At 26.3% G+C, this 13,018-nt stretch overlaps 1 protein-coding gene across 1 annotated transcript; it reads left to right on the plus strand.

Annotated features, from left to right (window-relative positions):
- The first annotated feature begins 6,789 nt into the window (after window positions 1–6,789).
- LOC145831708 (uncharacterized) lies at window positions 6,790–13,018 on the plus strand. The gene is made up of 8 exons (XM_082939023.1): window positions 6,790–7,263; window positions 7,705–7,786; window positions 8,140–8,370; window positions 9,101–9,344; window positions 9,793–10,006; window positions 10,657–10,751; window positions 11,419–11,583; window positions 11,694–13,018. The coding sequence occupies exons 1-8, from the start codon at window positions 6,820–6,822 to the stop codon at window positions 12,178–12,180; spliced, it is 1,962 nt and encodes a 653-aa protein (XP_082795149.1). The 5' UTR covers window positions 6,790–6,819; the 3' UTR covers window positions 12,181–13,018.

Raw genomic sequence — 13,018 nt, forward strand, 5'->3', positions numbered from 1 at the left:
TGTTAACCGAGTGTAAATAAAGTGTTTCGCCCTGTAGTGCTCTTTATTGATCAAATTTAAAAAATAAAAAAAAATAATAAAAAAAAAATAAAAAAAAGAAAATAAAATAAAAAATAGAATAAAAAAAATAATTAAAAATTTATAAATTAAATAAGAAAATTGTAAATTTAACAAATAAGGGTTAGATGTTTATATAAAACAAAACAAGATATTTTTAAAACTTTTACTACAACTGAAGAGCCATATAGGACAAAAAATGTAATGTATTTAGAATCTCTTAATAATATCTCAATAGTTTGTCTCATTTTTTTTATACCAATTGAAAATTTTTGCTGTTCGATTTCAAACTAAACACATAATATAAAAGTATTATAAAAGTAAGAGAAAAAAAGAGGAATCAAAAGTTTTTAAAAAACTTTCTTAAAAGTTAAAAAAAACTTTATGCTGTTCTTTTTTGAGTGTTACAATTGTAAATAAGTATCAAAATTGTTAAAGTAAAAAGTTTACGTTTTTTTTGTTTACTTTTAATGAATAATGCAGCAGTATTACAAAAATGATACAAAAAAGGTTTAGAAAAAAAAGTGTTCATATTGTTTAAGTAACAATTTTTTATTTCATATCAACTGAACTTTAAATCAATAAAACTTAAGCGACAAAAGTGAACATACACGTATTTCAATTATAATTGTGTCGTGTACATAAAAACATAAAAAAAACATATTAATGTATAAGTTATTTGAAAAAGGTAAAAATGTAGTTTCTATTTGGTTTTCAATCTTTTTGATTAAATAAAACATACATTGAAAAAGTACATAAGTTTTTATTACTTAGATAATTAATCAAATTATTGTAGCATATGCGTTTAATTAAAACCGTTTTTTAATGATCTATAACAAATTTAATTAAAATCTAAGTATCTCAAGGTCACATACAGATCACTTTCGCAGTTGTTTTTAAAATACAGCCATGGTACCATTAATCTAATATTTTTTGTTTATGTATGTTTCTGTACTAAACACGAGTTCAACTAGTTTTACTTAAGTTTATATAAAATTTTGCTTATACATGCTTAGGTTTAGTCACGATTTTAAGTTTTAAACTAGTCGTAGCAAGTTTAAAGCATCTACTTTTTTGTAAAAAAACACCGAATAACGAACTTTCAAGCTTGAATGCTATTACCAGATGCTTTTATCAAACTAGTTAAACTTTAAGTTATTAATGGCTAACTTAACAAAAACTGTCAAAATCTACTTAAAATTAAAAGTTTAATTAATTAAGTTAGGTTTATAAAGAAAAATGTATATACCTAAACATTTTAAAATTATGTACATTTTAGCTTGAAATTGAAGATTTTAAATGATAAAGTGTATATGAATGTTTTGTTTTAGCTTTAATACTAATAAAAAAATTCTATACATAAGCCTAATAGTTTACTTTACAATAAAAAAAATTTTTGCGTATATTTTTCTATCTTATAGCTATTTTTAAAAGCTAGAATTGTTTTATATAAAAACCTTTAAGATAGTAGCAATTATTAAAATGTAGTAAAAGACATTAATTTCTAAGTAAAAAAAAAACCTATACGTATACTGAATCTTGACAAATTCTGTATACAAAACCTCTTAGTTCTATACGCAACTAAGTTTCATAAGAAAAAAGTATTCTTAAAGTAAAATAAATACCCTGCTTTCTTTATATTATATCTTTATATAAATTAATCCTATAAAAGTAACTAATAAGTTTTTATTTGTACACAACAACTCAAAAATGTTGCTTTTTATTCAATTATATATAATTAGTGTACTTTATGTCAATCATTATTATCTATGAAAAAAAGTATTACTGTTTAGTGTTGATGATACTAACATTTTGGAATTTTTTTTGAAATAACTTAAATTTTTATAGTTAAAGTTGAAGCTTTGTGGAAAAACTATGACAACAATCAACTAAAAATAAACAAAAGTATATACATTAATTATAGAATTAATCAAATTTTGTAGTGTTTAAGATTTTATAAAATATATATGAACTCCATTTCGGATATGAAAAAATAATAATCAAGCATATAAAATATAAGAACAATTGACAAACTAATTACTCTTGATTTTTATTAAAACTTTCTCCAGTGAAATAAAATAACATATAGTTTCGATACTTAAAATTAATACTTTATATAAATAAGAAAAAACAACAAAAAACTTTCCAATCTGTTGTAAATAATATTTATCAGTCAGTTTTTAATTAGTTTAATACACAACTTAAAGAGTTTGAATGATCTGTTAAACAACAACGATGAATAAATATTTCAGCAATTTTTTTATAAGTACCTTAATAGTTTGTTACAATTCTTTGTTAAAATTAGCGTTTTATCATGCTTGTCGTTATTTCCTTGATCTAATTTCACGATATTTTCAAAACAAGCTCGTCAAATTAAAAACCCATTAAAATACTTCGTTTTATAAAGTCACAGTTTTATGGTATTACAAATTATACATTTATTACAATTTGATAAAAGATAAAAGCAGTTTAACCTTTAAAGGATTGTAGGTAAATGTTAAGCTTATGCTCATTGTAAAAGTCAATTGCATCATATCTTTCGTGCATTTGTTATAAGCTATTCATCTTCAAAAATATTTTAAATACATGGTTTTTAATACTTTGGGTTAAACTAAATTTTTCAATTATGAAACATTTTTTTTACCTCCTTTAAACTTTTAGTAGCAGCTATAAAATTTATAATCAATTTAAATATTTTTTTCAACCACCTTTGGTAAAAAAAAAGTTTTTGAATTTAATGAAAACATTAAAAATAAAGATGAGGTCTTTTTTTTTGTTGAAGCTCGTAGCTTTTTATTGATTATAATAATAATTTTTCGTACTTTTTTGTTTAACAATAAAAACTTGTTACATTGATGTAGACTTTTATTTTAATAACTATGAATAAAACTAGGAATAGGCAACCTTTTAACCCGTGCGCTAGATTTGAAAATGTTGCAACGAAATTTCTTTTTAGTTCAATTGCGAGCCTACAGTTTTACCGGGCTACTTTATTAAAAAATTATTCTGAAAAAATTAATAAACAGTCTTAAATACAAGGTTGTACAAAAATAATCTTTTAACAAGCACTATCGTGTTTTGAAATCGTTTTTTAAGATTATTTAACATCTTTAATATCAAAAACCTAATTTTTGTTGCACAATTAGTCTTTGATCTAAAAGTACTTTGCGGTCAAGCGATTCTTATTGGTACATTACCTTCACTAAACGCAATAAATAAAAATTCATAACTTAGTTTTTTGTCATAATCAAATAAAAGTAGGCAAGTTTTGTATAGATTAATTTTGCATATACTATATTTGTAGCTTTAGTGTTTGTACATATATTCTAAATAAAATATTATTACAGGGTTTGTACAAAAAGTTTGATCATATAGTGTTTCTAAAGCAATAATTTTTAAAGATTTTAAGATGTTTTAGATTATTTTAAGGATTAAAAGTTACAAACATATAACAACTAAAACTTTGTAATTGTGAAAGCAACAATATACTGGATTTAAAATCTTTAGAAATTTAATAAAACTTTAGTCTTTAGCTAAAATAGATGTATAACACAACAACCATCTTGATTAACTCAAATGTACATAGATTAACAACTTTTTATTAGATAGAAAAAGCGTTAAGTTTTGTATTTATTTTATCGACTTTGTAAAAATTGCTTTATAGTATTCTGCTTAATATAAGAGTGGGTAATGTTTTACTAGACAAGCATAAGTCTCTTGCTTGCGACGTACTTTTTATCTTGAAAACAACTTGCGCGAAACAAATAAATTTGAGCTTTTTAACAAATTTTCGCTTAGTTTGAATTTTATTTCACCCTATTGTTTCAAAATGTTTTTTATTGGAAAACTCTTTTTTTTTGCTCAAGATATTCTTAATATAAAAAATATGTCGCGAGCCAGAGATTTGGGCCGTGGGCCTTGGGTTTCACAACCTACTCGATTTTTTTCTACTATTTACTTGAGTTTCTAAAGTTCTACGACATTTTTAGAAATGATAGTTGAACAAAGAACATTTTCAAATTATATGCGCAGTAAAAAAATTGAGTCATCGTAAATAAAACGTCGAAAATTTACAATCATAATTACATGCTTTATAAATTTAAAAAATATCTAACGTTTGATTTAATCAAAAAGAAAAGAAAATGTTAAAACATGAGACCTTTACGATTATAATAAAAGTTTTATTTTTACACACTTAACAAAAAAAATGTTACACTGAAAGTTTATTACGATATTTCCACTTTGTTTAGGAAAACTTGTTTAATGTTTAACTTTCAGAACTAAATTTTTTTTGCAGTTAAATTTAAAAAAAAAAAAGACTTTCAGCAGTGAAAATGACAAACCATTTAAAAATGTTGACCTATCTACTTAATTACTCATTATAACTTTTTAGACCTTTTCAATTAAACTGTATTATAAAAACAGGTTTTATTTGTTTTGACAACAGTTTCTTAATATTTGGAAATCGAAACATAAGTGTACATATTTCTTATAAAGTGACTTTTTAATTATTATAGTTTTTAAACTACTTTAACCTATTTTGAAAGTTAGATTTCGAAACAAATTATAAAATACAAATACAACAAAACTCCTAAAAAACTAATAAAGTAGTTAAAACAAGTTTTGAAAAAATTGTGCAATCTCTAACTCAGATAAGTTTTGATGGATTTTAAACAAAACGTTTTTAATGATGATGTAAACATTCGATCAGATTAATCGCAACTCCAATAAACAAAATTTACCACATCAAAAAAAAAGTCAGTATTGTACTGGGTGGTCTTAAACCAATTTTAGGATTGTTTTTTGTTTATTTTATCATAGTTAAGTGATGTACTTAAGTATTTAATTATTCTTAGTTAAAGATTTATATGTAATTTAACTGTAGCCACGATAAACACTGAATTAATTTATTTAGATTCATGTGTTCGAAGTTCTACAATTCTTTAAAAACTCGCTGATAAAGACCAACTTTTGATAATAAAAAACGTACTAATAAAATTGTATTTAAACTTTGATTAAAAAGTATTGTAAATAGACGACATAATTTTATTGTTTAGTTTGTAAAAGTTTGCCTTAATTTTAAAGTCTACTATAAAATGAGTTTCTTTTAATCAAACATATTCTGATAAATGTAGTTTCTATCACCTACAAGGTTAATTTACATTTGGTTCATTAAATAAATGTTTTTATTTTAAACATTTTTCTCATATTGTTACAATAAATAAAGTTGTTTATTTTCTTTAAAATAATTAAAGTTTTTAGATATTTTCATAAAATTTTAAGCAACATACTTCAAAAAAACTGTAGACATATAAAATAAATGACCTTTTAAGGTAATTATTAATTACATCGTTTTGACTTTTGTACAAAACTTTTAAGTACTTTCCTGTACAAAAGACAAATAAAATTGTTAGTTTCTAGAAAAATACTATTTCAGTTTAAAAATACAATTATTTAAATAAGTGAAAAAAATTGCAAATTTTTATCTGACTCTAATAAAGAAAAGTTTAGAAATTAGTTGCGATACAGATATTCTAGCTACAACTTACTTTCATAAATTTGTATTATAGGCCAGCTTATAAACTTAACCAAACAAAAAAAATTAAGCTTTAAACTTTATGAACTTTTGGTTAGAGGTTAATATTAAAATATAAGTAATTTTAATTGTATTAACTGTTTTCTATGTCATAAAAATATTTTATACTTAGAGATAGTCATACGAGTACTTAAAAGCGATCGTTGCAAATTTTCTCTTTTAGTTTTTTCACAGTACTTTCTTTATTTCTTAGGTATAGCAAATGCTGCAACAGTTATTGTAAAAACTGTTTTTTTTTTAAATACTAAAAAAAATTAACGATGTATTTATGGAGAACAAAGCATCTCATTAACAGTCAAAACATTCGATGTTAATTTTATTAATTTTTTCATGTCTTCAATACAACATTTTTAATATTAGTTTAAATTGTTAGCAGCTTGTTATTTTTCTTCCATTATTATTTTAGACTTACAAAGTTTAAAAAAATTTACTTCACAGATAACTATTTACCTGCAGTAGCGATATTAAATTTATAATTAATAGGATTAGCCGTGGACATTTGTGAGATGCGGGCAGCGGATTAATGTAACACAAAAGATTTCTACGATGCCCGAAGGCATTAGTAGAAAAAAGAAAAAGAAATTCGAAATATAATTCCCTCTACACTTTATCGCTTTCGCATTAGAGCTTTGGTTGCAAAACAAGTTACTTGATTCGTAAAAAGAGTTTTAAAAGTTTAATAGGGTTAGGAACATAAGTACAAAAGTTTTAAAAAAGCGTAGAGAGGTAAAAAGCGTTTTATTTTTAGTTTTCATAAAAAGTGTTTTTTTATTAATTACTAAGTGTAAATAGTTTCAAATTTGGAAACAACTATTGTTAAAGTAAATTACTAATTGATTATTTAAAGTAGAAATATGCAGACTAATTCTTATTTAATAGAGATAAAAATTGAAGTTAATAAAGAAGCTTTAAATATTGTATAATACATTTGCAAACTAAACTGTATGTTATTCTTATGACTTTATTCAAAGTAAAATAAATTTAAATAAGTTAAAAGTTTTAAGTTCAAAAAAACTAAGAATTGTTAAAATTTACAAAATGTTCATATTAACTCATACAACCATATTTTTTATCCATCGTAATTTTCAAATACGCTTTAACAGAACTTGTCTAACATTTAAAAGTTTGTAGGAACACTAGTTAAAAAAATAATAACTATAAAAAACATGAACTTGATGACACAATTTTTAATATTTCTTAATTCAATTTGCTTTTTTCTTTGTCGGTCTGAGAAACTGGTGCTACAGCAAGACCTCGATAATTCGATTGAGAAGTTACTTAAAACAGATGATGCTGATGCTATGGAAACTGGCTTAGAAATTTTATTGACAAACCTAAGAACAAACCAAAGCACGAAAGTTAGTCACATACTAAACACACACAAAAAACCTGATTCGAAGCCCGAACCTGAAAGGCTACCAAAGGAAAAAGTAAATGAAGGGCACTACAGTAAAAGCTTAGAGGTACCTTCTGTAGAAAGTGTAGAAAGAATTCACAATGAAACTAGTTTTAACGCTAAGGAAAAGGAAAATTATAATCATACCATAAACATTAAGGGGTTTTCAGGAAAAGAGCCGGACTTGCCTCCATATGAACGATGCTACAAAGAAGTAAGAAAAAGTATATTTTTGCTTGATTAAAAAGTATAAAATTATATATATTTATTGCCGTTTAACCTGTTTAAACTTAAAAACTTATTCGAAATGATTTTAAGCAGTAAAATAATTTTTTATGACTCTACTTTAGTACTAAATCATTAGTTATCGATATAAATTTAATTTTCTTTTAAGTGTATTATTTTTATCATGAAAATTAAAGTTGTTAGAATTTCTAGGGTAATTACAAAAAATAGTTTTTGTTGGTAGTGGATAAATGTATATTTACCATTTTCGTAAAAACTAGTTAACTTGTACGTTTTTCTAAATAAGCATTGCTTTTTAAATTCCGCATTAATAAACAAACGTTTAAAAATATAAAAGGTACTTAAGGCATACTTGTTGTTTTTAATTTTGTTGTTAGGAAAATTAAATTTTAACAATTGCTTCTAACAGCACCACCGAAAACAATTTGCAAGCAAGTTACTTCTAAGTACAGAAAATTATGACCTGAATTGCTTTAAAGATCAACTTAAAAGTTAGTTATGCAAAATAAAAACGTTTAAAACTAAGTATGTTTTAATTAAACTAAAACCTCGTACATTATAAGAAAATATTATTCTGTTAATAATTTTATTTCTGAACTTAGTTTTGATAAAGACACATTTTTTTAAATATGAATAACACTTCAGCTTAAGCAAAAAACACACATCGTAATTTTATATGTAAAGTTAAGATAAACTATAACTTTTGTTGCTATTAAACTGTTAATTTTCTCCTTTAAATGTTTTGAAATATTGATTTGAAATAAAATTATTTTATTTAACAATATTTAAATAAAAACTAGTATAGTTTTTTCAGCTAAAGTTTACAAATGTTAAATATCTACAGTCGAAATCGGTTACAACAAATGTGCAGTCTTTCCTGCTTGTGAAGTTAAATGGGAAGCAGAAAATCCAGAAGTTTTTTGCGAGCGAAACTTGGTTGTTGCGATCACAGTTTTTAATTTCGTGCTCAGCTTGCTAATAGTTGGAGCTAACATGTTCATTATTGTCGTGTTTACAAAAACCAAGTCGCTCAGAAACCCACAAGGACTTCTCAAAATTTCGTTAGCTTGTTCAGGTAATGCTCACAAGCTTTTTTTTCTAATTTTATACGAAATGATGTTGTTGTTACAAATCGTTAAAGTACTTTAGCAGATTACATAATTTAAAAATACTAATACATTTCTTAGAATACTTTTGGTTTTGAAGTGTTATTTTTTTTGTCAATATTCAATTCTACAGGTTTTAAATAATGTTGATTTGTTAACAGTTTTCTACTTTTTAGTTAAGTAAATTGAAATTGTAGAAAACAAAAGTATTCTTTTAAAGCAAATAAATACAAATGTGCAAACTTATTTATCTAAGTGATGAATAAACTGTACAAAGTATTAATAAACAGTTTTAAGCAACAATTTTGACTACACAGTTACAGTTATTAACTTAGGTCAAGCATTTTTAATAATTTATGAGCAAATGTTGTTTGTGGATAAAGTAATTTTTAATTAAGCTGGGTTTTTAGTTTGAATATAAACTTGGATTTTAGTAATTTGTAGGTGAAAGTTTGTTAAATAGCATTTTTGTAATTAATAACATTTTCTAGTGATAAAATCTAAACTAAAAAGCAAGAAACTAATAGTAAATTTTCAAATAACTAAAATTCGTAATAACTAAAATTTTATCTAATATGCAAAAAAGTTGATAAGCATGTTATTATATTTTAATTTTTGAAAAAAAATCTAATTTTAAAAGAAAATACTAAAAAATATCAGTTTACGAAAAACATATAACATATCGAATCGTGTGTACAGGAGTCCTGTTGGGTGGCATATACTTACCTTCAAGCGGGTACAACCTACTTACTACGATTCAGTACAACCGATCGGACACTTTACTTTTGTTCGGTCAAGTATCGACTCACCACACAGTTCACTTCAATAACATTCTGAAAATAGTCGGTTTGGAAAGTTCCAAGGAACTCGTAACTAACTTGTTTAAGCCTTCCAGCTTCGTTGCAATTGTTGCAATAGTTCAGTCTATCGTCAACGTCTACAGGTTCGATTTTGCAATTTTGTACAAACCTAAAAACTTTAATTTTCACAAATCATAAGTTGAAATTTTTCTCGCAATATAAAGCTTTAAGAAACAATGAATACCGTATAAAAAATTAATGTGCTACATTTATTAAGAAAAAACTTCTATCAGATATCTATAAATGATATGTTTTGTTTAGAATAGTGTATATTTTTATCGTTATTCTTTAATATTTTGTTGGCAAGTTAATTCAATTAGTTTTTTAGCTTAAAAACTCGTAATAATCGAATCTCAAGTGTTTAACTATTGCAGATTTTTTTTTTTAAAGCTAAAAAACTCATTATGTTAACAGCTTTAATAGAACGTAATCCTTACCTATAAGTGTAATTTTATGTAGTTAAAACTAATATGTATGTTATTGTGATTTCTTTAATTTAAAACAACTACAACTAAATTATAATCAAAACAGCTTGCTTCTTCTGGCGTTTGACAGATACTTATCTGTGAGATGGCCGGTTCGATACAGAGTCGGGGAACTGATGACCAAGAACAAGGCGTTCGTGCTAATTCTAATCAAGTGGTTGTTCGCTACCACCGTTTCGGTGTGTATCGTGTTCGCTTCGCCTCATTTCTACTCTGGAAGACTGCTGACGACATTTTCAGATTTTGTGTCTTTTGATGCGGTCAGTTAACTTTTTAAATATTTTTTTAGATAATTAATTGTAGTACACAGCAAGTGTAAACCTGTTACCAGTTTTCTATGACAATAATAAAGATCAATAAATAATCAATTCTAATAAATTTAATACGCTTAATTTTTGTTCAAAAACTAAATTAAACAATTTTTTTTAAGAAGTAAAAAAAGTTTTATTTTAAAAATTAAGCATGAGAAACAGTTTTTTGATACAATTAAAAAGTAATGAGAAAACAGTTTTAAGTACATACTTTATGTTGAACCAGTATGAAACAAAAAAAAAAACAGTCTTTTTTTTCTATAAATAAACCCACGTGGTGGCAAAAATATAAATAGTTACTTTTATAACTTAAAAACGCATGGTTTTCAGTTTCATATTAATTTCTTAAATTTTTTCATCTATTTTTGATAAAAAAACTGCTGTACTTAAACTTAAACTACGAACAATAAATTTGAAAATCAAAAAAAGTTGAATTAATTTTTTAAGATAAAAAAACACTTAAAAATTAATTACTTATTTAAAAGATAAATAAATTAAAATTAAATACATAATAATTTAATGTATACCTTAATCATTATAAAAAAAAACAGTTTTTTTTTAATCTTTATATAGTTTAACCCGTTATATTTTTATTTTAGCAAAATGTCTCTTCGACGGTTGATTCTTTGACGATCGATTCACAAAATTCAACGAATAATGTAACAAAAAGTCTAGAATACAACGTTTTCGAAATGTAAGTGTACTTTATTAATGTTTAAAAGTATTTCATGTGATTTCTGTAGTAGCTTTTAGAATTTGTTTAGAGGCTTATGCCAGATTATACAACCACAATTTATAGTTTTAAGCATATGTAAAACTTGTAAAAAACAAAAACTAAATAATTTTGAACAAATTAATGTCACAGACTTTTGTAAAAAAAAATGTTGTACTTGGCGTTTTAACTTTGTTCTTGCTTTTGTTAATCTATTATTTATGCGGCAAAATAACTAAGCCATGTTTTAAATGATTACTTACACGGTCGTTTATTTTGCTGTAAACAGCAACTACATCTTATTGTTGTAAAGCCTAAGGGTCTTTGATAAACTAAACGAGCTTGTACAGATATTAAACTATTAGTATTATCTTTCTTGTAGTCCTGTACTTATTTTGCTTATAAATTTTTCAAATACATATTTTTTAAAGTTTTACTTGTTCTAAAACTCGTAATACTAGATGTTTAAAGTCATAATAATTTAAGTACCGCACATTTTAAAAGCCACTTATTCTTATAAACCGTAATATTTCAGTCAGGAATTTATTCTCATACTTAAAGGTTTTTAACTTAATTACTAAGTAAAAGTTTAATCTTTTAAAACTTTGTAAGCTTGTTGTTGAAATATATGCATCGTTGAATCTCACAGGTACTGGCATGCGATAGTGTTCGCCGTGGTGATATGGATCATCCCGTTTCTCCTCACATGGATTTTCACAATCATGTTGCTAGTGCGAAGCCAAACCATGCTCAACAGAATGAGAAGCTCGAGACGGAGGTCGAGCAAAGGGAAAAAGTTACAAAGCGTTGACAGGTCGGAAAAAAAAACATAAATTGTAACTTTTTTTTGATACAATCAAACTCTATATTTAAATTTATGAAAAGCTTTAACATATATTAATTTAAAAAATAATATTTCAACAGAAGCCTGGTGCTGACCATCACAGTTTTGTTGATCCTCTTCACCCTCCTCACCTTTCCCCTCTTCGCAGTCATCCTCCACTCCACCTTCATGGAGGAGAACCAGTGGTGCCTGTCGAGGTTCAGCGCCACCGGCATATTCGTCTCCTTCTACCTGTACGCCTTCTCCTCCTTCGCCAACCTCCTAGTATACAACGTCTTCCAAAAGGACTTCCGCAAGGCGGCGCTCAGCGTGCTGCGCGGGGGTCGCCACACGAGGGCGCCTTCGTTCAAGTCGAGCGCTTCGAAGAGGAGTTTGTCGACCACGCTCAGCAACACCATATCGAGCGGGTTCCAGTCGCTCAAGTTCAAGGCTTCGACGAGAAAGTCTGAGCGGTCGGGGGGGAGCGCGAACCCCGCGTTCAAAAAGGAGCAGCTGCCGGCTGCGAGGGTGAACAGCAACGCTTCCAACTCCACGAAGGCTTCCGAGCTGTCGAACGACTCGACGTGAGAGTGGATGCTTTGAACTTTGTAGTAAATTTGTTTTGCAGGAAGTAAGTGTTAAATTTTCACCAAGTTAGGATGAAATAGTTGGAAGCTGTGTTAGTGTTTTTTAACTCTAAATGTGTTGCTTTTTCGTTGAGATATTATATAAAATTATTTTTTTTCTATTTAATTTATTACGTTAATACAATTTTTTTCAAATTTTATTTTTTTTTATAATTCGATCTAAAGGTATTAAATACTTTTTTTTAAACTTACGTTCATAGAAAGTAGTTAATCTTGTAACCAAAAATATTTATACGAACGACAACTTAAACTTTAGTTTGTATTGAACACAAGTTTAAAGACAAAAAGATGACCTTACATCATAGACGTCTAAACGTTAAAAGCCTCGATAATGGCTTTGGGTCGACTTTTCAATGGGTTTATGGGATAAAGCCATTAAAAGCTTGTAACCTGTCATGTATTCGTGGAAGACGCAACTGGTAGTTTGTGTGCGTGCCGAGAAGTTGCGTGCCAGTGCAGAGGTTGCGTAACTTCGCGTCAGAATTGTTTACATGAAAACTCGATTTGACATTTCAAGCTACACCAGTCGTCGGCGGAAAGTACACAGTGTATGTTAATGTGTTTTTAATATGCGTGTTTTTTGTTGTGAAGTAGATTTATAGGTGAATGCAAAGTTTAGTTTTGAAGTAAAAATTCAGAGTTGAAAGCTGTTTTTTTTTCATAGTTTAAAATAACTTTTTCGAGCACTGCTTGCAACTAGGTTAGTGTTACATACGCAAGTTATTACCCTAACTGTGTCTAAATTATTCATTTTACATTAAACTTTTTTTATTTATAAA

Source organism: Thalia democratica, chromosome 3, assembly GCF_965202585.1.
Source record: "Thalia democratica chromosome 3, ktThaDemo2.hap1.1, whole genome shotgun sequence".
Classification (NCBI taxonomy): Eukaryota; Metazoa; Chordata; class Thaliacea; order Salpida; family Salpidae; genus Thalia; species Thalia democratica.

Excerpts from the sequence above, each read along its gene's own strand:
- LOC145831708 (XM_082939023.1), top strand. The coding sequence starts at position 6,820 with ATGAACTTGATGACACAATTTTTAATATTTCTTAATTCAATTTGCTTT. Across the intron at positions 8,371-9,100 it reads AATTTCGTTAGCTTGTTCAG|GAGTCCTGTTGGGTGGCATA; the intron begins GTAATGCTCACA and ends TCGTGTGTACAG. Across the intron at positions 11,584-11,693 it reads AAGTTACAAAGCGTTGACAG|AAGCCTGGTGCTGACCATCA; the intron begins GTCGGAAAAAAA and ends ATATTTCAACAG.